At 37.2% G+C, this 25,530-nt stretch overlaps 1 protein-coding gene across 2 annotated transcripts in view; it reads right to left on the bottom strand.

Annotated features, from left to right (window-relative positions):
* Positions 1-25,530, bottom strand: part of POF1B (POF1B actin binding protein) — a 100,287-nt gene that overhangs the window by 60,383 nt on the left and 14,374 nt on the right. The window contains exons 3-5 of one of the 2 annotated variants that reach the window (XM_070784807.1): positions 9,591-9,665; positions 7,755-7,778; positions 7,134-7,214 (exon numbers count right to left, since the gene is read on the bottom strand). In XM_070784807.1, coding sequence (XP_070640908.1) covers positions 7,134-7,214; positions 7,755-7,778; positions 9,591-9,665 — 180 coding nt within the window. The remainder of the gene's footprint in view (positions 1-7,133; positions 7,215-7,754; positions 7,779-9,590; positions 9,666-25,530) is intronic. The other variant, XM_070784808.1, reaches the window with a different exon arrangement.

The following is a 25,530-nucleotide window of genomic DNA, read 5'->3' as shown; positions in this document are numbered from 1 at the left end:
AACTAGACAAATCTTCAGAAGTATGAGAATCATAAGTGAAAAATGCCATATAGTCAAAAGAAGAGAAATTTTCAGGAAGCAATAAGGTGAGTGAAGGTATAAATGCTTCAGGGAGGTCAACAGGTAAGAATTACAAAGTAGATTGTATTTGAAGTACTACAAATCTATTGGATTTGATTATTAAAATTAGTGAAAATATCCCTGGTAGCTTAGATGGTAAAGAATCTGCCTACAATTCAGGAGACCCAGGTTCAGTCCCTGGGTTGGGAAGGTCCCCTGGAGAAGGGAATGGCAACCCACTCCAGTATTCTTGCCTGGAGAATTCAATGGACAGGGAAGCTTGGCAGGCTCTTTTTGCAAAGAGTTGGATGTGACTAAGTGACTAACACTTTCACACTTTCACTTTCAAAGTGTAATAGAAAAAATTCTGCACTAATAAAACATGTATTCAGTTCTGCCTCTCTTACCTACATTACCTTCTCTGAAGCTCAGTCCCTTTTTCATAGGGATAGTAATGCAGGGTACTACTTTATGCTAAACAAAATAATGTATGCTAAATTACCTTTAATCTGTCATTGCAATGTACAAAAAGCATTGATTTTGATTAATACAGTAATATTTAAAATCAATACTGAATTTTAAAATAATTTATGAAAATCTTGATAGAACTTTTCTAAGATATCAAGTTTAAAAATATACAAAAGTAAGCTTGTTGAGTGTAGGAACTTTATCCATCTTGAATACTCTATAGTGAATGAACAAATGATTAGATGAAAAAGGATGATATGAACTTCTATCTTAAGGATATAAGCATCTTACTCCTTGGAAGGAAAGTTATGAGCAACCTAGATAGCATATTCAAAAGCAGAGACATTATTTTGCCTACAAAGGTTCATCTAGTCAAGGCTATGGTTTTTCCTGTGGTCATGTATGGATGTGAGAGTTGGACTGTGAAGAAGGCTGAGTGCTGAAGAATTGATGCTTTTGAACTGTGGTGTTGGAGAAGACTCTTGAGAGTCCCTTGGTCTGCAAGGAGATCCAACCAGTCCATTCTGAAGGAGATCAGCCCTGGGATTTCTTTGACTCCAGTACTTTGGCCACCTCATGCGAAGAGTTGACTCATTGGAAAAGACTCTGATGCTGGGAGGGATTGGGGGAAGGAGGAGAAGGGGATGACAGAGGATGAGATGGCTGGATGGCATCACTGACTCGATGGACGTGAGTCTCAGTGAACTCCGGGAGTTGGTGATGGACAGGGAGGCCTGGCATGCTGCGATTCATAGGGTCGCAAAGAGTCAGACACGACTGAGCGACTGATCTGATCTGATCTGATCTGAAAAGGGGGAAAATTTAGCAAAAGTATAAATTTTCTTCTCTGTGAACTAAAATTTACTCTGAAAGCTGAGCCATTATTATTTTTTAAGAAGAAAAATGACTTGGGTGCTAGCAGTGTTGAGTCTCCCTAAACTGTAAGTTGGACTTATTTTAAATGACCTACTGAAAAAAAAAACTTCTAAATTTATGGAAATATATTTTCATCAAATCAATCAGAGTGTGTGCATGCATGCTCAGTCATTTCCGACTCTGTGATCCCATGGACTGTAGCCTGCCAGTCTCCTCTGACCATGGGATTTAACCCAGCAGTGTTACTGGAGTGGTTGCCATTTCCTCCTCCAGGGGATCTTCCTGACCCAGGGATCTAATGTGCATCTCCTTGGCTCCTGCATTGGCAGGTAGATAGATTCTTTACCACTGAGCCACCTGGGAAGTCCCAATCTATTAAAAAAAAAACAAATATTAATATTAATAAATCACTTTGCATAAAACAGGTCAGCAAAATTTATCAAAAGTCTTGGATTTCTAACAGATGAGTTGATAGTTTTACTATTTTGGCAGCTTTTTTTTTTTTTTTTCTACCTGTATATTTGAATTGGTGCCAAATCCACCTGAAAAATTAACAGGTGTTTTCAAAGGTGTTTAATTGTTACTTTTAGGACCTCTGAGAATAATTCTCACATCTAACAAAGTACATAATCCCCAGCATCTACTTTACTGTTCCCAGGCCATGAAACCTTGCTGGAGAACATTTTAATAAAGATTTGCTGATGTGGCTCAGTACAAAGTTAACGAATTTTAAAAGGCTCTCCAACATTCATGGTCATACTTGTATTCACTAAGTTCTCTGTAACTATGGTTACAAGTCATTTTCTTTTCCTCAGTGCCCCATGTTCATGTTCCTTCATTCTCCTTTTACTCGCTGAGAAAACCAAGCCAATCTATCTGTAGGGGAAGCACACTGAAACCTCCCACCCTGTCCAGGCACCATAGTAACCATTTGCACAAGCTGTTTTATGACAGGAGGTCCTCGTAAGGAACACATAACTAATAAGCCACCACCAACTGGAAGAGTTAGAGAAAGGTCAATAGGAGACAACACATGTCCGACCAGTTCCCAGAATCCTTCTCGCTGGCATCCATCTTAGCTGCACCACTAGGAAGGACTCTGAGTTAGAATGATGGGCTAAAGACAACCAGGAAACTAATCCCCCTTCCTGCAGCATATCCAATGAAATTCCTCCATTTTCTGCCCCACTTCAAAAATCTCAGTTTCTGCTCCTTCCACTCATTATATAATAACATATACCTCTTTTATCTGGAAGTCACTTCTCTATCTGTACCTGGAATCCTATCCACTCAACTCTTCCAGAATTGTTTCACCTTTCTTCCCTTTCTCTGTTGCATCTTTACTTTTCCTTCCTATTAGTTATTTCTTTCTGTCTATAAATCTCGGGTCTCCAAGATTCTATTTACTCCTTTAGCTACTATCCTGTCTCTCTTCCTTTGACCAATATCCTTTTTAGGAAAGTAACCTCGCTTATTATCTCCATTTCCTGATTTAGTCATCCACTAACATTTTGCATCTGGACTTTGCCTCCATGTATATACCAAAACTGCTCTCTCAAACATCACCATTACTTTCTTAATGGTCAAACTCTATTTTCAAACCTCACCCTTCTTGGTCCTTTGGTCATTTGAGATGGTCGACCACCCCTTTACTCTATTTGCTTCAATTATTCAGCATTCACATTCTTCTCTGACAGATTCTCTGCCTGTGAAAGTGTCTCCTTCCTTCTGTTCCTTTAGAGTAGACATTTTAGGTTCTGACCTCAACCCTTTCTATTATCCCTCATTGATCTTACTCATTCCCATAGCTATGAAGGTAACTTTAAGAGGAAGAACTCCTATGTCTCTATCACAAATGTGACCTTTCTCAAGTCCATTTTTAACTGCCTTTTGGGAATCAACTCCTGTGTCTCTATCACAAATGTGACCTTTCTCAAGTCACTTTTTAACTGCCTGTTGGACATCTTCCCTGGCATGCACCTCAAATGTTACTGGTCCAAACAGAGCTGACAATCTTCCCCTTTTTGAAACCAGCTTCTCTTCTCCCCTACTTCTTACTTTTTAATTGGGCTACCATGTTCCCAGTGTCTCAAACTGAAAAATTTGTCGTATTTGACTTTCTTCTTTTAATCCCAAATCCACTCCAGTGTTCTTGTCTAGAGAATCTCAGGCATGGCGGAGCCTGGTGGGTTGCCATCTATGGGGTCGCACAGAGTTGGACATGACTGAAGTGACTTAGCAGCAGCAGCAGCAGCAGCAGTATCTGTTCTCAAAATTTGTCAAAACTACCTTGAGTATAACTATCAGAAAAGATAGTGATATTTAGTCAAAAGACCTAAGCAAGTCACATTTACTTAAGCTTTTGTTTCCGTACTAGTAAAATGATACTAATAATAATGTTCATTGTAATAATTCCTTAAATACCACAATAAATCCTTCTCTGATTGCCCCCCAAACAAATATTACCTCCAGCCTCTGAACTTCAATAAGACATCATTTGTATTTCTCTCATGGAATCTATCATACACCCCACTGTATACTTTATGGAGTTGTATATGGACATATCTTAGTCCCTTTCTGAGAGGAAATGTAAGCACCTTTGGTTCAGGAACCATGTTTTATTTTCCTTGTATTTTCCAATTTGAAGTCTATATAAACCTTTCCCACAGTAGGAGCTCTGCAAGTGGAAAATTAATGAAATTGATTAACATCAATTGGTTTCTATCTACTGACGGAACAAACGTATTTCCCCATTTCTGAGTCATGATATATACCAGAATGGATAAATTGCTTGACTAAAATGACAAGAAATGGAAAATAAGAAAGATCAGGTACAATCAAAAATAAAAAGGCTGAACAGAATTAAAAGGAAATCATGAGACAAACGATTGATATCAGTTTAATTACAGGGAGAAGAAGTAAAGATTAGACAAACTGGAAGGTGAAAGAGAATGAAGTTACCATTTAAGAGGTTCAGATCATTATAAATATTGTAATTAAGCAAGAATCTTCTCCTGAAGGAATTTAAAAGAACAAACAAAAAAGCATATACTTAGGTAAATAAAATATATCTAGACAGGATTTTCAAGCCGTTCTGCAAAACCAGTTAGATTATTTTTGTACACAAAGTATGGGGATTAAAATTTTTTTTATCTCTAAATAATGGAAAGAGTTAAAAGCTTAAAATGTTAAAGCTAAAATGATCATTTTTCTTTAACCTGCTGCTGGATCTTCTCCCTGAGCAACTATTTACTTCTTTACAGTTGAACACAACCATAATAAGAGGCAGGCTTCGTGTTACAAATATGCACTTGCATACATTCTTCGAATTTCTCTGCTTTTTTGATTACAGTGTAGCTGGGGAGGATGGGGGAGGGAGATGGTACATGTGTGGGTCTCTGAATCTTAATTCACTTAGATCATCAATGGTCTTTAATTTGCAAATATTTCTTTCCTACATCTTCATTGTTAAATTTCAGTTGCAACTCTGCTGTTTTCTAACTAATGGTTTGGGGCCAGTTAAGAACTTGTTTTGTTCACTGCTCTATCTCCAGGGCTTGGGGCCATTGTTTGTACATACTAGGCAATTGATAAAAAGTCACCGAATAACTGTCAACCTCTCTGCTTCTGTTTTCTCACTTTTTTATGACCAAATGGGATAAAATATGTAAATTGCAGAGCATGGAATGTATAGCCAATAAATATTAATTCATTAACTAAAGAACAAGAATGCATTCAGAGTCACATAAGAATCGCTGGCAAAGAGGGTTGGAATTCAAATGATTCAATATTTAAAACCTCTCTGTCTATGTCTTAGGCAAGCACAACAATTCTCACATCATGGGAAAAAAAAAAAGTGCTATCTAGAACTAATTCTTTTAGAGCCAGGGATATCAAGTGTAATATGCATCCAAGTATGCATATTCCCCAGTTTGTTTGTGAAAAGAAAATAGAGTGAGAGTAAAAAGAGGAAAGCGTAAAGTGATTAGCCAATTTGTAAAAAGAGGCACAGTCTAATCTCCAAGGCCCTCCTGATGTCTCCCTTTCCCCACACATATTTTTCAGATTTGTTGCTTAAACACTTGATTCTTGATGAGAAAGCAGATGCTTTACTGTAATCACATTCTTTCTTGATATTTACATAGATATTTGAAAACTCAAGCAAATATCCAAAACAGTCACCCCCTCCAAAGCCTGTATGCTGGTAGACTCACACAAGCACACATGCACAACTAACAGCCTCTCTAGTTAAAGAGACGTGAGAAGATGATTTTTAAATGAATAAAGAAGAGAGGAGATAGAAACAAGCAGGAGAGTAGTACATCCTCCCCACCCAACTAGACTAGTACCAACTGTATTACCTTGATTTAACACCTTGCTTTCCACAGCTGAAGCAAATAATCAGTTTTATTTTGTGAGAGAATTATTTCCTGCAGTAGTAGGAAAATAAAGAGAAAAGCAAAAAAACTCCTACAGTATTATCTGGGGCACTCTGTGAACCTTATGCGCTTATAACCCTATAGTAGAACTTCCTGTTGCAGCTAAAGTAAGGCTGTGTGTGTGTCTGTGTGTGTGTTGAGCAAGGCTTATTACTGTGGGGAAAATTGTTTTCTTAATTTTCTCCTCAAAACGAGACTGAAAATAATATCCTAGTTTGTATAATATAAAGTTATATATCTTTATAGAAAATATAATAATGTAATTTTTAGAAGACCTCATTGCTAGGCACAAAAGTTCATACACCATAGTAAACAAACACATGGAGATATTTTTGAACTTCTGAATTTGCATTTTCTTCTTCCTAGCAAATATCTCAATGGCAAATCTAATTTGACTAAATACTGCAACCCCCAATGCAACCGGTGATAGTTTTATATGAAGCCTGTGGACCACTTTGTCCCTTTTTACTTTGGTTCAAAGTGCACAAAAACCCTTAGTAGCACAAGAATATAGAATATAGAAGCACAATGGAGTATTATTCAGCCATTAAAAAGATTACATTTGAATCAGTTCTAATGAGGTGGATGACACTGGAGCCTATTATACAGAGTGAAGTAAGCCAGAAAGAAAAACACCATTACAGTATACTAATGTATATATATGGAATTTAGAAAGATGGTAACGACAGCCCTGTATGTGAGACAGCAAAAGAGACACAGATGTATAGAACAGTCTTTTGGACTCTGTGGCGGGGGGTGGGGGGGGATGATTTGGGAGAATGGCATTAAAACATGTATAATATCATATATGAAACAAATCGCCAGTCCAGGTTCGATGCAGGATACAGGAAGCTTGGGGCTGGTGCACTGGGATGACCCAGAGGGATGGTATGGGGAGGGAGGTGGGAGGGGGATTCAGGATCGGGAACATGTGTACACCCGTGGCGGATGCATGTTGATGTATGGCAAAACCAATACAATATTGTAAAGTAAAAAAAAGAATAATAATAATAAAAAATTAAAAAAAATAAAAAAAAAGAATATAGAAGCAGAAAACTTTATAACCCAAGAATTTCCATGCTACTTAGAACTGTTGCATCTCTGAGGCAAATGGCTGTCTGGAACTAATGATGAATTTTTTATAATAATAATTAGAAATTAACTTTATAACTGAAAGAAAGTCCAACAATCTGATTTTAGGAATCTAGTAACTAACTCACCCTTCTTGTTTAAGTTATCAACTTCTGAGGAATTATAGATTGAGATAAGAGTTTGCATGATATAGTTTACCTGTTCAGGACTTTGCACTATATATCGCCTTATAGTGGTTTGAGGATATGTAGTAACTTTCACTGTTGGAGAATGGAGTTCCTGTGAAGAAAAGATAAAAGCCACATATAATCAGAGTTATTTAGTGACCTTGGAGCCATGAATAATAATACAGAGCAATTTTCAAAGTGAAATTTTAAAAATTGCTTACATGAGTGATGACATATGAATTTATATTTTGGTTAATTTTGGTCTCAAAAACATACATGAAAGCAAATGTTTATGTGCTCAGCAACATGCTAGGTATTTCTGCTATACTCATTGCCTAGTAATTCATCACACATTTCAAACTATTAATATGTTTGATGAGACTTTTAAAATATTCTTTTCATTTAAAATGCCCCCACATGATTAGAAGAAAATATAGTTTAGTATTTATTAATCAGATCTTCTGTTTGGAAAGGACATGAAAGGAGACACAAAGAAAAAACTGACTGTGTGTACTCTGAAACATTTAAATCTTCAATGTGGTGACAGGGGAGGGCCACAAATAAAGTTAAAAGGGAGACAAAACACTAGAACAAAGTAATTTGAAAGCTTTTGAAGGAAAAAGAGTTGGTATCAATATAAAGGTTTTTATACCTTGGTGAGAAAAAAATCTTCACACTGTTAGAAAAATGAACAGATGGTATGAAAACAGAAAAGAAAAAAGCAAATGATTAACAAACAACAAAAATAAGCTATATTCCAAGCTATAACAAACAATATTCAAACAAGCTAGGAATCAAATAATCATAACAAAAGAATACCATATTTTAACTGGAAATGTTAAAATAATAATGCTGATGAGAGTGCAGTAGAAGGAGCATTTTCCTACGGAAACAGGAAAGATTAAATGATCATTCTCAAGCTGAAATATGTAGCCATCAAAATAATGGTCTTGATACTACAAATTTACATTAAAAAACTCATGGTATATAAAGTTAAGTGAGAATGAAGATATAAAACTACATATAAGGTATGATCTTAATTTTTTATTTGAACAAAAGAAAACACAGCAAAATACTGAGAGTAGTATCTCTGAGTAGGGGAGGGAATCATAAGTGAATTATATTATTTCTTTATATGCTTTTGTGTTTCCTAATTTTTCTACCATAAACATATTTTTGTTATCAGAAGTAAAACAAACAGCAAACCTAATTCTAAAGTCCTTCATTATGAAAAATAGCAATAAATGGAATTTTATGACTGGGTTTGAGTGTAGTAAACAGCTTTGTGATTTAAGTGGACTTAGTTTTCTGAGCTAATCCTTTCTTGGTGGTCCTGTGGGGCTAAACTTCTAACTCAACTGTGGCCTTTATTCCACTGCTATATGTTTTGTTAGGTGTGTGACCCGTGCTAGTCTGTGAGTTCTTTGAGAATAGTGACTGGTTCTAATTCATCTTTGTGCAATATTTAGTACATATTTGTCACTCAGCAAATGTTCGCTGAATAAATGCATGACTCTAACTGACCTAGGTCTAAGCTAGACTGAATTGGGACATGGTAAGCAAACTTTTCTTCAATAATCTTATGTGTTCTGCATAATATAACCTTTTCCATACTGTATCCCAGACCTAGAGAACAGTTTTTGTCCATTTTTCCCTTCACTATTCAAGTTCACATCGTGATACCTCAAGCTGGGTAGGCATGCTTTCTAGAACAGTATCTTTCTCCTTCCTATCCTCCAAATCCTGAAAGCTTTATACTCCCCTCCTATGTACTAACAAACTTAGGATCTTTTATGGTTTATTTGCTTAGAATTTACTTTTTAATATATGGGACTCACTTGTTAAACACATATTTGCTAATACAGCATTTAATTATTATTACAGATACCTTTTGCAGATATAATATATACATTCAAAAATAATCTTAAAAAGTATTATTATTATGTCATAAAGATTAAGGGAACATGATCTTGCGTGTCTTTCAAATCATGCACCTTGGAGAAGGGCGAGTTCTAATCCTGTAAATTATTCTCTCTAGATGTCAAAGTACAGTAGTATCATTCACAAAGCCACACCCTCAATCAATCCAAGAACTAGGTACTTTATTTCTGCTCAAATCAAGGATCTTTAAAATATGCATAATTAGTGGGATATCGTTGGCTAAAAATAAACTTCACTCAAACCAAAAGCAATCAGATTGAGTAGACAATAAAGTTGAAAAATCTCAATTCACAGACTTTTTTAGCACTTGTTTCACATTCTTTTAAAACAGGTTGAACTGATTTTCATATGTGACTCTCCTTTCCAGTTTATGCTCCTGATTTTTGGTGAATGTGTAAAGCTTTATGGAGGGTGCTGCGATTCATGAGGTCACAGAGTCGGACACGCCTGAGAGACTGAACTGAACTGAACTGAAAGATCAATTAAACATTCAAGCAGGGTTTATGCAAAAAGAAAATAATCTAACATAATACATAATTTATTTTACCTGTTCAGTATTTGGGGTTATATGTAGAGTGCCTGGGACACAAGTAGATATTTTCAGAGTTGGAGAATGAAGTTCCTGTGGAGAGAAACAAAAGAGGGTTCAGAAATCATTACTGAGCAGTGTCATTTAAACGTCTTAGGTTGTTAAAGTATTATTATTATTTCCTTTATTTTTACAATAACCCAGTTTGCCAGAAATAAGAACTTTATTAAGTGCTTACTTAGACACTGTCCATCTTTACAAAAGCACATTACTGAATTCCTTTGTCACTATTCCAAGTAATCTAATGAAATATAATTTCTAGAATGCTTTCATAACAATACACACTTCTTGCACTTTTAGTTTGCATTCTTTTTTTACTTTTTTGAGAACTCTACATAACATCCATCAATGTTATTATATGTCTGCAATTAACAACATTTAAAATTTATCAAAAACATTAAATGTAAAAAAATCCAAAAACCAATATAGGAAATTATCTTTGAAAACTCAACTAAGACTACTGCTGTTAGAGTACTTCAAGCTGATTTTAAATTATGCTTTGTGTGATCTGCTTCTAGTTTAATCTCAAAGAGTAGGTTCTGATGTTAAAAAATGATCCATAAAAGTAAGAGTATGATTTTTAATAATGACTAGATAAAATGATCACTCCATCAATTATGCTGGTATTCATTATATTTTCCCCAAATCAACAAACTGCATAGCTTTATAAGTGTGCAAAAAATTGATAGCATTACTCGATTTCATCTAATTGACACAACTCCAGGATATAGTTCTTAAACGATTAAAAATATTTTGTCTTCAGATCAGATCAGTCGCTCAGTCATGTCCGACTCCTTGCAAACCCATGAAACACAGCACGCCAGGCCTCCCTGTCCATCACCAACTCCCGGAGTTCACTGAGACTCACGTCCATCGAGTCAGTGATGCCATCCAGCCATGTCATCCTCTGTCGTCCCCTCCTCCTCCTGCCCCCAATCCCTCCCATCATCAGAGTCTTTTCCAATGAGTCAACTCTTCTCATGAAGTGGCCAAAGTACTGGAGTTTCAGCTTTAGCATCATTCCTTCCAGAGAAATCCCAGGGCTGATCTCCTTCAGAATGGACTGGTCGGATCTCCTTGGAGTCCAAGGGACTCTCAAGAGTCTTCTCCAACACCACACTTCAAAAGCATCAATTCTTCGGTGCTCAGCCTTCTTCACAGTCCAGCTCTCACATCCATACACGACCACAGGAAAAACCATAGCCTTGACTAGACGGACCTTTGTTGGCAAAGTAATGTCTCTGCTTTTGAATATGCTATCTAGGTTGGTCATGACTTTCCTTCCAAGGAGTAAGTGTCTTTTAATTTCATGGCAGCAGTCACTATCTGTAGTGATTTTGGAGCCCAGAAAAATAAAGTCTGACACTGCTTCCACTGTTTCCCCATCTATTTCCCATGAAGTGATGGGATCGATGCCATGATCTTCACTTTCTGAATGTTGAGCTTTAAGCCAACTTTTTCACTCTCCACTTTCACTTTCATCAAGAAGCTTTTTAGTTCCTCTTCACTTTCTGCCATAAGGGTGGTGTGATCTGCATATCTGAGGTTATTGATATTTCTCCTGGCAATCTTGATTCCAGCTTGTGTTTCTTCCAGCCCAGCGTTTCTCATGATGTACTCTGCATATAAGTTAAATAAACAGGGTGACAGTATACAGCCTTGACATACTCCTTTTCCTATTTGGAACCAGTCTGTTTTTACATGTCCAGTTCTAACTGTTGCTTCCTGACCTGCATACAAATTTCTCAAGAGGCAGGTCAGGTGGTCTGGTATTCCCATCTCTTGAAGAATTTTCCACAGTTTATTGTGATCCACACAGTCAAAGGCTTTGGCATAGTCAATAAAGCAGAAATAGATGTTTTTCTGGAACTCTCTTGCTTTCTCCATGATCCAGCAGATGTTGGCAATTTGATCTCTGGTTCCTCTGCCTTTTCTAAAACCAGCTTGAACATCAGGAAGTTCACGGTTCACATATTGCTGAAGCCTGGCTTGGAGAATTTTGAGCATTACTATACTAGCGTGTGAGATGAGTGCAATTGTGCAGTAGTTTGAGCATTCTTTGGCATTGCCTCTCTTTGGGATTGGAGTGAAAACTGACCTTTTCCAGTCCTGTGGCCACTGCTGAGTTTTCCAAATTTGCTGGCATATCAGGAGGTATTAAAACTTAGAATCACAGACTTACAAGGGGAAAACTGACAAACTCATACCAAAGTATAGCTATATTATATATATATATTGGGGCTCCCCTGGTGGCTCAGAGGTTAAAGTTTCTGCCTCCAATGCGGGAGACCCAGGTTCAATACCTGGGTCGGAAAGATTCCCTGGAGAAGGAAATGGTAACCCACTCCAGTATTCTTGCCTGGAGAATCCCATGGATGGAGAAGCCTGGTAGGCTACAGTCCATGGGATTGCAAAGAGTTGGACATGACTGAGCGACTTCACTCACTATATAATATATATAATGTCTATATAAAATATATATTATATATATATATATATATATATATAATGTTTAACATTCTGTTCTTAAAACAATACACACACACACACATTTGCTGTTCTTAAAACAAAACTATGTTATATATACCATGCTGTTCTTAAAACAAAATGATGTATTTACTCAAAGGGCCAAACTTTCCACACACTATGGGTTTTCTTTTGGTTCAACTTGTAACATTTTCATCTCTCCTCCCTCTGTTACATCAACAGCAATACTGCAAGCTTAATACTTCAAGGCAGCCTTTGAACATGTTCCCAGATTTCCTGCTGGTAGCTAAGGATAATTGCTCAAACAAATGCTGAGAATTAAAGATTGTAGACCAAACAGGTACATGGTCTTCACTTTAGGAAAATGGTTACAAATACAACCAAGTACAGGTGGAGGTGGCACACAGATCAAATAGGAGCAGGTTCAGAAAAACAAAAAAAGGTGATTTTTAGTTATACAATAGTACATGAAAACATTCCAACATAAAAATTATACAAATAAAGTCAAAGATCTTCCCTTAACCATCCTCCCTTCATTAAATGATATTTACTGCTTGTATTATTCTGCAATGTAAGCCAAATAATATATAAATATATATGTATAAATGATATTTACTGCTTGTATTATTCTGCAATGTAAGCCAAATAATATATCTTATAGATTAGATGTGTCTTAATTCATTATTACTCAGCCATTAAAAAGAATACATTTGAATCAGCTCTAATGAGGTGGATGAAACTGGAGCCTATTATACAGAGTGAGGTAAGCGAGAAAGAAAAACACCAATACAGTATACTAACGCATATATATGGAATTAGGAATATGGTAATGATAATCCTGTATGCATGACAGCAAAAGAGACACAGATGTATAGAACAGTCTTTTGGACTCTGTGGGAGAGGGAGTGGGTGGGACGACTTCGGGGAATGGCACTAAAACATGTATAATATCATATAAGAAATGAGTTTCCAGTCCAGGTTCGATACAGGATGCTTGGGGCTGGTGCACTGGGATGACCCAGAGGGATGGTATGGGGAGGGAGGTGGGAGGGGGGTTCAGGATGGGGAACACGTGTATGCCTGTGGCGGATTCATGTCTATGTGTGGCAGAACCAATACAATATTGTAAAGTAAATAATAATAATAATAAAGAGTTTAAAATATTTAAAAATAAATTAATGAATGAATATATATATATATTTATTATAGTGTTGCATAATGTTCATTTGATAGTTTGTTTACCTATGCATCTTAAAATTGTTTCCAGGTTTTCACTGTGCTATGGTGAGTATTTCTCTAGAATCCCACAAAGTGGGATTGCTAGGACACAGAGTATGTGCATTATTCATTTTAATATGCACTGTCCAACTGATTTCCCAAAATGCCATACCAATTACACATCCATCAGCAGTGTAGAAATGCTCTCATGTCTGAAAGATGCTTTTATACCAACTTTTAGTGTTTTTAGGCTGGAGCTAATAATACTAGAATCATTTTGAGAATATAGTTAGTGCACACTGTCTTGTTCCTGGTTCTGAATATAGGCTAGTTTTTTCCCCTTCCCTTTACCCTATTCAAGTCTGATGACATCAGCAAATGAAACAGAATGAAGCTTACTAGGTAAATGGATTAGCTTTTAAGATAAAAGCGTGTACTGAGAAGTTTTATAAACTGGCTGAAATTCACCCAAGTAGGAATACACACACACACACACACACACACACACACACACACACACACACATATATCTTATATCTTTAGCATCCTTATTGATAGTAATATAGGTAGTCACTTGATTCAGATGCCCAGATGGTAGATATTCAAAAGGCAAATTGGTGTATTTGCACAAAGACTAGTCTGGTGCTACCATAAAGAAATTATTCAGTCTTATTATATTTGGAAGGCTGGTAAATTAATTTAATAAATTATGCTTTATTTAGTTGTTTTGAGCCTTCATTATTAGAACTGACCTAGGCAAATATGGCTTTCTCATACAACCCTTATGAAAACAAAGGGAAAATGGAATAACTACAAAAAGTAAAATATTAAAGTGGTAGCTTTGTATGGGTCAAAGAGATTACGATATATGGTAGTGATCAGCATGAATTTAAATTGCAGCAGTATTAAATTGTCATAAGGGGGAAAAGCCTATCTGAATATAAGGTTTATTAATTAAAGAAAGACTTGCTAAAGAAAACTCTTTCCCCTTGAAAGTCTACAGAATTAGGTAAGTAGTGTGAGTAAATGTCCAAAATGAACATTGTCTTGATGATGAAAGATATTTTCAGTGACATCTAGCTCTAGGCAGAATTGCAGCAAGTCATTCCACAAGTGAAGTGAAGTGAAGTGAAGTGAAGTGAAGTCGCTCAGTCGTGTCCAAGTCTTTGCGACCCCATGGACTGTAGCCTATCAGGCTCCTCCATCCATGGGATTTTCCAGGCAAGAGTGCTGGAGTGGATAAGGAAGTGATCAAAAATGTTTATAAATTAATGAATGAAGATGTCAATTTTAAAGGCATCTCAGGAATAGAAATCTAAATCTCTCTCTTGATAGCCTACATTAATATTTAATTTTCAATGTCACTTATTTGTATATAGTTAACATAAATCCTTTTATCTTTCCTTTTCTCCTTTGCTTTTTGCTTCTCTTCTTTTCACAGCTATTTGTAAGGCCTCCCCAGACAGCCATTTTGCTTTTTTTCATTTCTTTTCCATGGGGATGATCTTGATCCCTGTCTCCTGTACAATGTCACGAACCTCATTCCATAGTTCATCAGGCACTCTATCTATCAGATCTAATCCCTTAAATCTATTTCTCACTTCCACTGTATAATCAAGGGATTTGATTTAGGTCATACCTGAATGGTCTAGTGGTTTTCCCTACTTTCTTCAATTTAAGTCTGACTTTGGCAATAAGGAGTTCATGGTCTGAGTCATAGTCTTCTCCCGGTCTTGTTTTTGCTGACTGTATAGAGCTTCTCCATCTTTGCCTGCAAAGAATATAATCAATCTGATTTTGGTGTTGACCATCTGGTGATGTCCATGTATAGAGTCTTCTCTTGTGTTGTTGGAAGAGGGTGTTTGCTATGACCAGTGCGTTCTCTTGGCAAAACTCTATTAGTCTTTGCCCTGCTTCAATACTCCTGATTAATAACCCTGTTGGCAACATTCTTTATGTAAAGTTTTGTTGGAAATTAATTATGTTTATAATTAAGTAGGTTCAAGCTTAATATGAAAGCCAAGACTGTTTTCCCCACAAAGTTTAAAGTCATTTTCTACTTTGGGAAAGTTGTAGCAGTGCTCTTCCCTTTCCTCCTCCTCCCTACCCTTTTCCTTCTCCTTCTCTTCCTCACTCCTCCCTCTTCCCCTCTTTCTTCTCCTCCTCCTTTTATAAAGTACACATGGCATTACCAATTTTTGATCAGAGTGTATTAAAATCAATCTGCTTTTTTGGAGCTTTCCAGACAAGCAAAAGTTAAAAGAATTCGGCAAGATCAAACCACTTTTACAGCAAATGCTAAAGGAACTTCTCTAAGCAGAAAATAAGGAAAAGCCCTACCTACAGAAAATAAACCCTAAACAATGGAGAAAATCATAATAGGATCATACTTATCAATAATTACCTTAAATATAAATGATTAAATGTGCCAACCAAAAACACAGACCAGCAGAATGGAAGAAAACATGTGCATGTATGCACTTCCACACCACATCACCCTGCTTGACCCCCCAAATTGTATGTAAGTATTTTGTATTGTTAGGTTAATCATGTTTCCGTTATGGCTTGCAATTGTAATTTATCTTTTATTTTTTGTCTTGTTATTGATTGTGAAACTGATAAACATCTTTTACTATTGTGAATATGCAACTGTTACTTAACACTACTGTATCATGATTGGTCAACAGAAAAATTACAGAATTCTATATCTCCAAAACTACCATTTAATAGAAAAATCCATAATAGAAAAAAACTTTTAAAAATTCATATGTATATCAGAATTATCTTGGAATTTTTTGAAAAATACAAATGCCAAGGTATTACTTTTCTTTGGCCAGAACTCCAGATATATTTCCAATGAGCAGCAATGTTTAAAAACAATCAGATTATATGAGCATCTTTTACTTTCATCTAGTTTGTTTCACTTTTTCTATTTCATAGTCAGTGCTCCCATTTCATTTAGTTTATGTTCTCCAATTTCTCCATTTCTTTTTTTTTTTTTTTATGTTCTTTCTCAAACCTTTATCAACCATAGTAGAAAAGTTTTTGTATACAAATATATAAATAATATGTATAATATATATATTTTAGAAAAAGTATGAAATTTTGCCTAACTAAAAAATGTGACATTTGATTCCACTTGTTTGACTTTGTATGAAAATAGTGCTGAATTTCTAATTTTAAAATATATATAGAGGGGGTGGTCCTAAGATGGCAGAGGAATAGGTTGGGGAGACCACCTTCTCCCCCACAAATTCATCAAAAGAACATTTAAACGCTGAGGACATTCCACAAAACAACTTCTGAATGCCGGCAGAGGACATCAGGCACCCAGAAAAGCAGCCCATTGTCTTTGAAAGGAGGTTGGAAAAAATATAAAAGACAAAAAAAGACACAAAAGAGGTAGGGACGGAGCTCCATCCCAGGAAGGGAGTCTTAAAAAGAGAGGTTTCCAAACACCAGGAAGCACTCTCACTGCCGAGTCTGTGGCAAGCCTTGGAACCACAGAGGGCAACATAACTGGGAGGAAAAATAAATAAATAATTAAAACCCACAGATTACGTGCCCAACAGTATCTCCCCCAGTGGAGAAGCAGCACAGACGCTTGCACCCGCCACTAGCAAGCGGGGGCTGAGCAGGGAGGCACGGGCTGCATTGCTTAGAGTAAGGATCGAGCCTGAATGCCCTGAGGGCAATCTGAGGGAACTAACTTGGGCTAGCAAAACCAGACTGTGGGATAGCTACCACGTGAAAGGCCCTAACCTAAGACACCGCCAGGCCTGCTCACAGAACAAAGACCTGAACAGAGCTAGCCCGCTGAAGACCATCCCCCTCTGGTGACAGGCAGCCAGAGCTGGAAGGGGGGAAACTAAGCCCCAGAGAAACATTATCTACCAAACTGCAAGCAGGCTTCTTTGCTAACTAAGACTTCTTGGGGTTCTGGACAGTCAATATCCACCTGAGAAGGTGCGCTGGTTATACACCCAGAAAACCTAGCAGCAGGGACAGGGGAGGCAATAAGTCCCAGCAACAACGCTCACCAAATACCTCATCACCTGAGCTGCTCGGACCTGGGAAGGGCACAAAACTCAGGCCCAACAGAGTCTGCGCCTCTGAGGACTACCTGAGTTTCTGAACCTGAGCGGCTTAGACCTAGGAGGTGCAGGCAGCCCAGGGCCAGCTTCAGACAGTTCCCGGTGGACCAACCTAGAGCCTGAGCAGTATAGGCAGGGAAGGCACATGCGCCGTGAGTGGAAGCAGGTTCAGTGTGGCTGAGACACTATGAGCACGCGCCAGTGTTATTTGTTGGCAGCGTCCCTCCCTCCCCACAGCACGACTGAACAAGTGAGCTTAAAAAAGTGTCCACCACCGCCCTCTTGTATCAGGGTGGAAATCAAACACTGAAGAGACCAGCAAACAGAAGAAGCTAAAAAGAGGGAACTGCCTTGGAAGTGACAGGTGCAATAGATTAAAACTCTGTAGTTAGTACCGACTACATAGGAAGGTACCTATAGATCTTGAGAAATATAAGCCGGACCAAGGAACTATTTGAAAATGAACTGACCCCACACTGCCCACAACACCAAAGAAAGTCTTAGATATATTTTTACTATTTTAATTATCATTCTTTTTTTTAATGTTTTTTTAAATTTTAAGTCCTCTATTACCCTTTTAATTTTCATTTTTATAACCTACTATTACTTTGCAAAAAGAAAAAAGAGACCCTATTTTTTAAAGCAAACTTCATATATATATATATTTTATAATTTTTATGACTTTGTTTTTTGTTTTTTGTTTTTTTTTCTTTTCTTTAATATTGTATTTTTGAAAATCCAACCTCTACTCTAGATTTTTAATCTTTACTTTCTGGTATTTGTTATCAATTTTGTACCTTTAAGAACCAAATCTTCAGTACCCATTTTTACTTGGGAGCGAGATTATTGGCTTGACTGCTCTCTCCCGCTTTGGACTCTCCTTTTACTCTACCAGGTCGCCTCTATCTCCTCCCTCCCCCTTCTCTTCTCTACTCAACTCTGTGAATCTCTTTGTGTGTTCCAGATGGTGGAGAATACTTAGGGAACTGATTACTGGCTAGATCTGTTTCTCTCCTTTTGATTCTCCCCCTTTATCCTCCTGGCCACCTCTGTCTCCATCTTACATTTTCTCGTCTCTGTATAAATCTGTGAACATCTCTGAGCAGCCCAGACTGTGAAGTGCACATAAGGAAGTGATCACTGGCTAGCTTGTTCTCTCCTCTTTTGATTCCACCTCATCTCATTCAGGTCACTTCTAACTCCCTCCTCCCTCTTCTCTTCTCCATGTAACTCTGTGAACCTCTCTGGGTGTCCCTCACTGTGGAGAAACTTTGCATCTTTAACCTAGATATTTTATCAATGGTGTTGTATAGATGGAGAAGTCTTGAGACTACTGTAAAAATACAACTGAAAACCAGAAGCAGGAGGCTTAAGTCCAAATCCTGAGAACACCAGAGAACTCCTGACTCCAGGGGAACATTAATCGACAGGAGCTCATCAAACACCTCCATATGTACACTGAAACGAAGCACCACCCAAGGGCCAACAAGTTCCAGAGCAAGACATACCAAGAAAATTCTGCAGCAACACAAGAACACAGCCCTGAGCTTGAATATACAGGCTGCCCAAAGGTACTCCAAACCCACTGACATCTCATAACTCATTGCTGGACACTTCATTGCATTCCAGAGAGAAGAAATCCAGCTCCACCCACCAGAATACCGACATAAACTTCCCTAACCAGGAAACCTTGACAAGCCACCTGCACAACTCCACCCACAGCGAGGAAACCCCACAATAAAGAGAACTCCACAAACCTCCAAAATACAGAAAGGCCACCCCAAACTCAGCAATATAAACAAGATGAAGACACAGAGGAATACCCAGCAGATAAAGGAACAGGATAAATGCCCACCAAACCAAACGAAAGAGGAAGAGATAGGGAATCTACCTGATAAAGAATTCCGAATAATGATAGTGAAACTGATCCAAAATCTTGAAATCAAAATGGAATCACAGATAAATAGCCTGGAGACAAGGATTGAGAAGATGCAAGAAAGGTTTAACAAAGACCTAGAAGAAATAAAAAAGAGTCAATATGTAATGAATAATACAATAAATGAGATCAAAAACACTCTGGAGGCAGCAAATAGTAGTATAACAGAGGCAGAAGATAGGATTAGTGAAGTAGAAGATAGAATGGTAGAAATAAATGATGAGATTTTCCTCTGATGAGAGGAAAAAAGAAAAATGAATTAAAAGAAATGAGGACAATCTCAGAGACCTCCAGGACAATATTAAACGCCCTAACATTCAAATCATAGGAATCCCAGAAGAAGAAAAAAAGAAAGACAATGAAAAAATACTTGAAAACTTCCCCAAAATGGGGAAGGAAATAATCACCCAAGTTCAAGAAACCCAGAGAGTCCCAAACAGGATAAACCCAAGGCTAAACACCCCAAGACACATATTAATCAAATTAACTAAGATCAAACACAAAAAACAAATATGAAAAGCAGCAAGGGAAAAACAACAAATAACACACAAGGAGATTCCCATAAGGATAATAGCTGATCTTTCAATAGAAACTCTTCAGGCCAGGAGGGAATGGCAAGACATACTTAAAGTGATGAAAGAAAATAACCTACAGCCCTGATTACTGTACCCAGCAAGGATCTCATTCAAATATGAAGGAGAAATCAAAAGCTTTACAGACAAGCAAAAGCTGAGACAACTCAGCACCACCAAACCAGCTCTCCAACAAATGCTAAAGGATATTCTCTAGACAAGAAACACAAAAAGGGTGTATAAACTCGAACCCAAAACAATAAAGTAAATAGTAACAGGATCATACTTATCAATAATTACCTTAAACATAAATGGGTTGAGTGCCGCAACCAAAAGACAAAGACTGGCTGAATGGATGCAAAAACAAGACCCCTATATACTTTGGCTACAAGTGACCCACCTCAAAACAGGGGACATATACAGACTGAAAGTGAAGGGCTGGCAAAAGATAATCCATGCAAATAGAAACCAAAAGAAAGCAGAAGTAGCAATACTCATATCAGATAAAATAGACTTTAAAACAAAGTCTGTGAAAAGAGACAAAGAAGGACACTACATGATGAAAAAAGGATCAATCTAAGAAGAAGATATAACGATTATAAATATATACGCACCCAATATAGGAGCACCACAATATGTAAGACAAATGCTAAAAAGTATGAAAGGGGAAATTAACAATAATACAATAATAGTGGGAGACCTTTAATACCCCACTCACACCTATGGACAGATCAACTAAACAGAAAATTAACAAGGAAACACAAATTTTAAATGATACAATGGACCAGTTAGACCTAATTGATATCTGTAGGACATTTCACCCCCAAACAATGAATTTCACCTTTTTCTCAAGCACACATGGAACGTTCTCCAGGATAGATCACATCCTGGGTCATAAATATAGCATTGGTAAATTCAAAAAAACTGAAATCATTCCAAGCATCTTTTCTGACCACAGTGCAGTAAGATTAGATCTCAATTACAGGAGAAAAACTATTAAAAATTCCAACATGTGTAGGCTGAACAACACGCTGCTGAATAACCAACAAATTACAGAAGAAATAAAAAAATAAATCAAAATATGCATAGAAATGAATGAAAATGAAAACACAACAACCCCAAACCTGTGGGACACTGCAAAAGCAGTCCTAAGGGGAAAGTTCATAGCAATACAAGCATACCTCAAGAAACAAGAAAAAAGTCAAATAAATAACCTAACTCTACACCTAAAGCACCTAGAAAAGGAAGAAATTAAGAACCCCAGGGTTAGTAGAATGAAAGAAATCTTAAAAATTAGGGCAGAAATAAATGCAAAAGAAACAAAAGAGACCATAGAAAAAAATCAACAAAGCCAAAAGCTGGTTCCTTGAAAGGATAAATAAAATTGACAAACCATTAGCCAGACTCATCAAGAAACAAAGGGAGAAAAATCAAATCAATAAAATTAGAAATGAAAATAGAGAGATCACAACAGACAAGACAGAAACACAAAGGATCATAAGAGACTGCTATCAGCAATTACATGCCAATAAAATGGACAACTTGGATGAAATGGGCAAATTCTTAGAAAAGGACAGCTTTCCAAAACTGAACCAGGAAGAAATAGAAAATCTTAACAGACCCATCACAAGCACGGAAATTGAAACTGTAATCAGAAATCTTCCAGCAAACAAAAGCCCAGGTCCTGACGGCTTCACAGCTGAATTCTACCAAAAAGTTAGAGATGAGCTAACACCTATCTTACTCAACCTCTTCCAGAAAACTGCAGAGGAACCTCAACTTCCAAACTCATTCTATGAGGCCACCATCACCCTAATACCAAAACCTGACAAAGATGCCACAAAAAAGAAAACTACAGGCCAATATCACTGATGAACATAGATGCAAAACTCCTTAACAAAATTCTAGCAATCAGAATCCAACAACACATTAAAAAGATCATACACCATGACCAGTTGGGCTTTATCCCGGGGATGCGAGGATTCTTCAATATCCGCAAGTCAATCAATGTAATACACCACATTAACACATTGAAAAATAAAAGCCATATGATTATCTCAATAGATGCAGAGAAAGCCTTTAACAAAATTCAACATCCATTTATGATAAAAACTTTGCAGAAAGCAGGAATAGAAGGAACATACCTCAACATAATAAAAGCTGTATATGACAAACCCACAGCAAACATTATCCTCAATGGTGAAAAATTGAAAGCATTTCCCCTAAAGTCAGGAACAGGACAAGGGTACCCACTTTCACTGCTACTATTCAACATAGTTTTGGAAGTTTTGGCCACAGCAATCAGAGCAGAGAAACAAATAAAAGGAATCCAGATTGGAAAAGAAGAAGCAAAACTCTCACTGTTTGCAGATGAGATGATCCTACATAGAAAACCCTAAAGACTCCATCAGAAAATTACTAGAGCTAAACAATGAATATACTAAAGTTGCAGGATATAAAATCGACAAACAGAAATTTCTTGCATTCCTGTACCCTAATAATGAGAAAATAGAGAAATTAAGGAAACAATTCCATTCACCATTGGAATGAAAATGATAAAATACTTAGGAATATATCTAAAGAAACTAAAGACCTATATATAGAAAACTATGAGACACTGGTGAAAGAAATCAAAGAGGACACTAATAGATGGAGAAATATACCATGTTCATGGTTTGGAAGAATCAATATAGTGAAAATGAGTATACAACTGAAAGCAATCTATAGATCCAATGCAATCCCTGTCAAGCCACCAACGGTATTTTTCACAGAGCTAGAACAAATAATTTCACAATTTCTATGGAAATACAAAAAATCTGGCATAGCCAAAGCAATCTTGAGAAAGAAGAATGTAACTGGAGGAATCAACCTGCCTGCCTTCAGGCTCTACTACAAAGCCACAGTCATCAAGACAGTATGGTACTGGCACAAAGACAGAAATATAGATCAATGGAACAAAATAGAAAGCCCAGAGATAAATCCACACACCTATGGACCTCTTATCTTTGGCAAAGGAGGCAAGAATATACAATGGAGAAAAGACAATCTCTTTAACAAGTGGTGCTGGAAAAACTGGTCAATCACTTGTAAAAGAATGAAACTAGAACACTTTCTAACACCATATACCAAAATAAACTCAAAATGGATTAAAGATCTAAACGTAAAACCAGAAACTATAAAACTCCTAGAAGAGAACATAGGCAAAACACTCTCTGACATAAATCACAGCAGGATCCTCTATGACTCACCTACCAGAATACTGGAAATAAAAGCAAAAATAAACAAATGGGACCTAATTAAAATTAAAAGCTTCTGCACATCAAAGGAAACTATAAGCAAGGTGAAAAGACAGCCTTCAGAATGGGAGAAAATAATAGTAAATGAAGCAACTGACAAACAACTAATCTCAAAAATATACAAGCAGCTCAACTCCAGAAAAATAAATGGCCCAATCAAAAAATGGGCCAAAGAACTAAGCAGACATTTCTTCAAAGAAGGTATACAGATGGTAACAAACACATGAAACGATGCTCAACATCACTCATTATCAGAGAAATGCAAATCAAAACCACTATGAGGTATCATTTCACGCCAGTCAGAATGGCTGCGATCCAAAAGTCTACAAGCAATAAATGCTGGAGAGGGTGTGGAGAAAAGGGAACCCTCTTACACTGTTGGTGGGAATGCAAACTAGTACAGCCACTATGAAGAACAGTGTGGATATTCCTTAAAAAACTGGAAATAGAACTGCCTTGTGACCCAGTTATCCCACTACTGGGCATACAAACCGAGGAAACCAGAATTGAAAGAGACACATGTACCCCAATGTTCATCGCAGCACTGTTTATAATAGCCAGGACATGGAAGCAACCTAGATGTCCATCAGCAGATGAATGGATAAGAAAGCTGTGCTACATATACACAATGAAGTATTACTCAGCCATTAAAAAGAATACATTTGAATCAGTTCTAATGAAGTGGATGAAACTGGAGCCGATTATACAGAGTGAAGTAAGTCAGAAAGGAAAACATCAATACAGTATACTAACACATATATATGGAATTTAGAAAGATGGTAATGATAACCCTGTATGCAAGACAACAAAAGAGACACAGATGTATACAACAGTCTTTTGGACTCTGTGGGAGAAGGAGAGGGCGGGATGATTTGGGAGCATAGCATTGAAACATGTATAATATCATATAAGAAACGAATTGCCAGTCCAGGTTCAATGCACGACGCTTGGGGCTGGTGCACTGGGATGACCCAAAGGGATGGTATGCGGAGGGAGGGGGGAGGTGGTTTCAGGATGGGGAACACGTGTACACCCGTGGTGGATTCATACTGATGTATGGAAAAACCAATAAAATATTGTAAAGTAATTAGCCTCCAATTAAATAGATAAATTTAAGTTAAAAAAAAAAAATATATATATAAGCAACAAGCCAAAAAAGTTTACTGTATAGCACAGGGAACTATAGTAAATGACCTGTAATAACTTATAATGGAAAATAATTTCAAAAATATTATATGTATATACGTATAACTAAATCACACACACAAAAAGAATTCTGCTTTTTTAAATTTAGTACTGTTTATTTTTTGCTAGTTTTTCTAAACACCCCTCAGTTCAGTTCAGTCTCTCAGTTGTGTCCGACTCTTTGCCACCCCACAAACTGCAGCATGCCAGGCCTCCCTGTCCATCACAAACTCCCAGAGCCTACCCAAACTCATGCCCATTGAGTCAGTGATGCCATTCAATCATCTCATCCTCTGCCATCCCCTTCTCCTCCCACCTTTACTCTTTCCCAGCATCAGGGTCTTTTCAAATGAGTCAGCTCTTTGCATCAGGTGGCCAAAGTATTGGGGTTTCAGCTTCAACATCTGTCCTTCCAATGAATACCCAGGACTGATCTCCTTTAGGATGGACTGGTTGGATCTCCTTGCTGTCCAAGGGACTCTCAAGCGTCTTCTCCAACACCACAGTTCAAAAGCATCAATTCTTCGGTGCTCAGCCTTCTTCACAGTCCAACTCTCACATCCATACATGACCACAGGAAAAACCATAGCCTTGACTAGACGGACCTTTGTTGGCAAAGTAATGTTTCTGCTTTTTAATATGCTGTCTAGGTTGGTCATAACTTTCCTTCCAAGGAGTAAGCGTCTTTTATTTCATGGCTGCAATCACCATCTGCAGTGATTTTGGAGCCCCCAAAAATAAAGTCAGCAGCCACTGTTTCCACTGTTTTCCTATCTATTTGCCATGAAGTGATGGGACCAGATGCCATGATCTTGGTTTTCTGAATGTTGAGCTTTAAGCAAACATTTTCACTCTCCTTTTTTAGTTTCATCAAGAGGATCTTTAGTACTTCTTCACTTTCTGCCATAAGGGTGGTGTCATCTGCATATCTGAGGTTACTGATATTTCTCCCAGAAATGTGATTTCAGCTTGTGCTTCTTCCTGCCCAGCGTTTCCATGATGTACTCTGCATATAAGTTAAATAAGCCATATGGACATCTAATAAGAAAGTATGAGATACAAAATTTTAAATGTATTTGTGTAGAATATGATTAATATGTTAATTAAGTA

The sequence above is a fragment of the Bos indicus genome, chromosome X, assembly GCF_029378745.1.
Source record: "Bos indicus isolate NIAB-ARS_2022 breed Sahiwal x Tharparkar chromosome X, NIAB-ARS_B.indTharparkar_mat_pri_1.0, whole genome shotgun sequence".
In the NCBI taxonomy this organism is placed as follows: domain Eukaryota; kingdom Metazoa; phylum Chordata; class Mammalia; order Artiodactyla; family Bovidae; genus Bos; species Bos indicus.
This window is presented reverse-complemented; position numbering and strand designations above follow the sequence as displayed.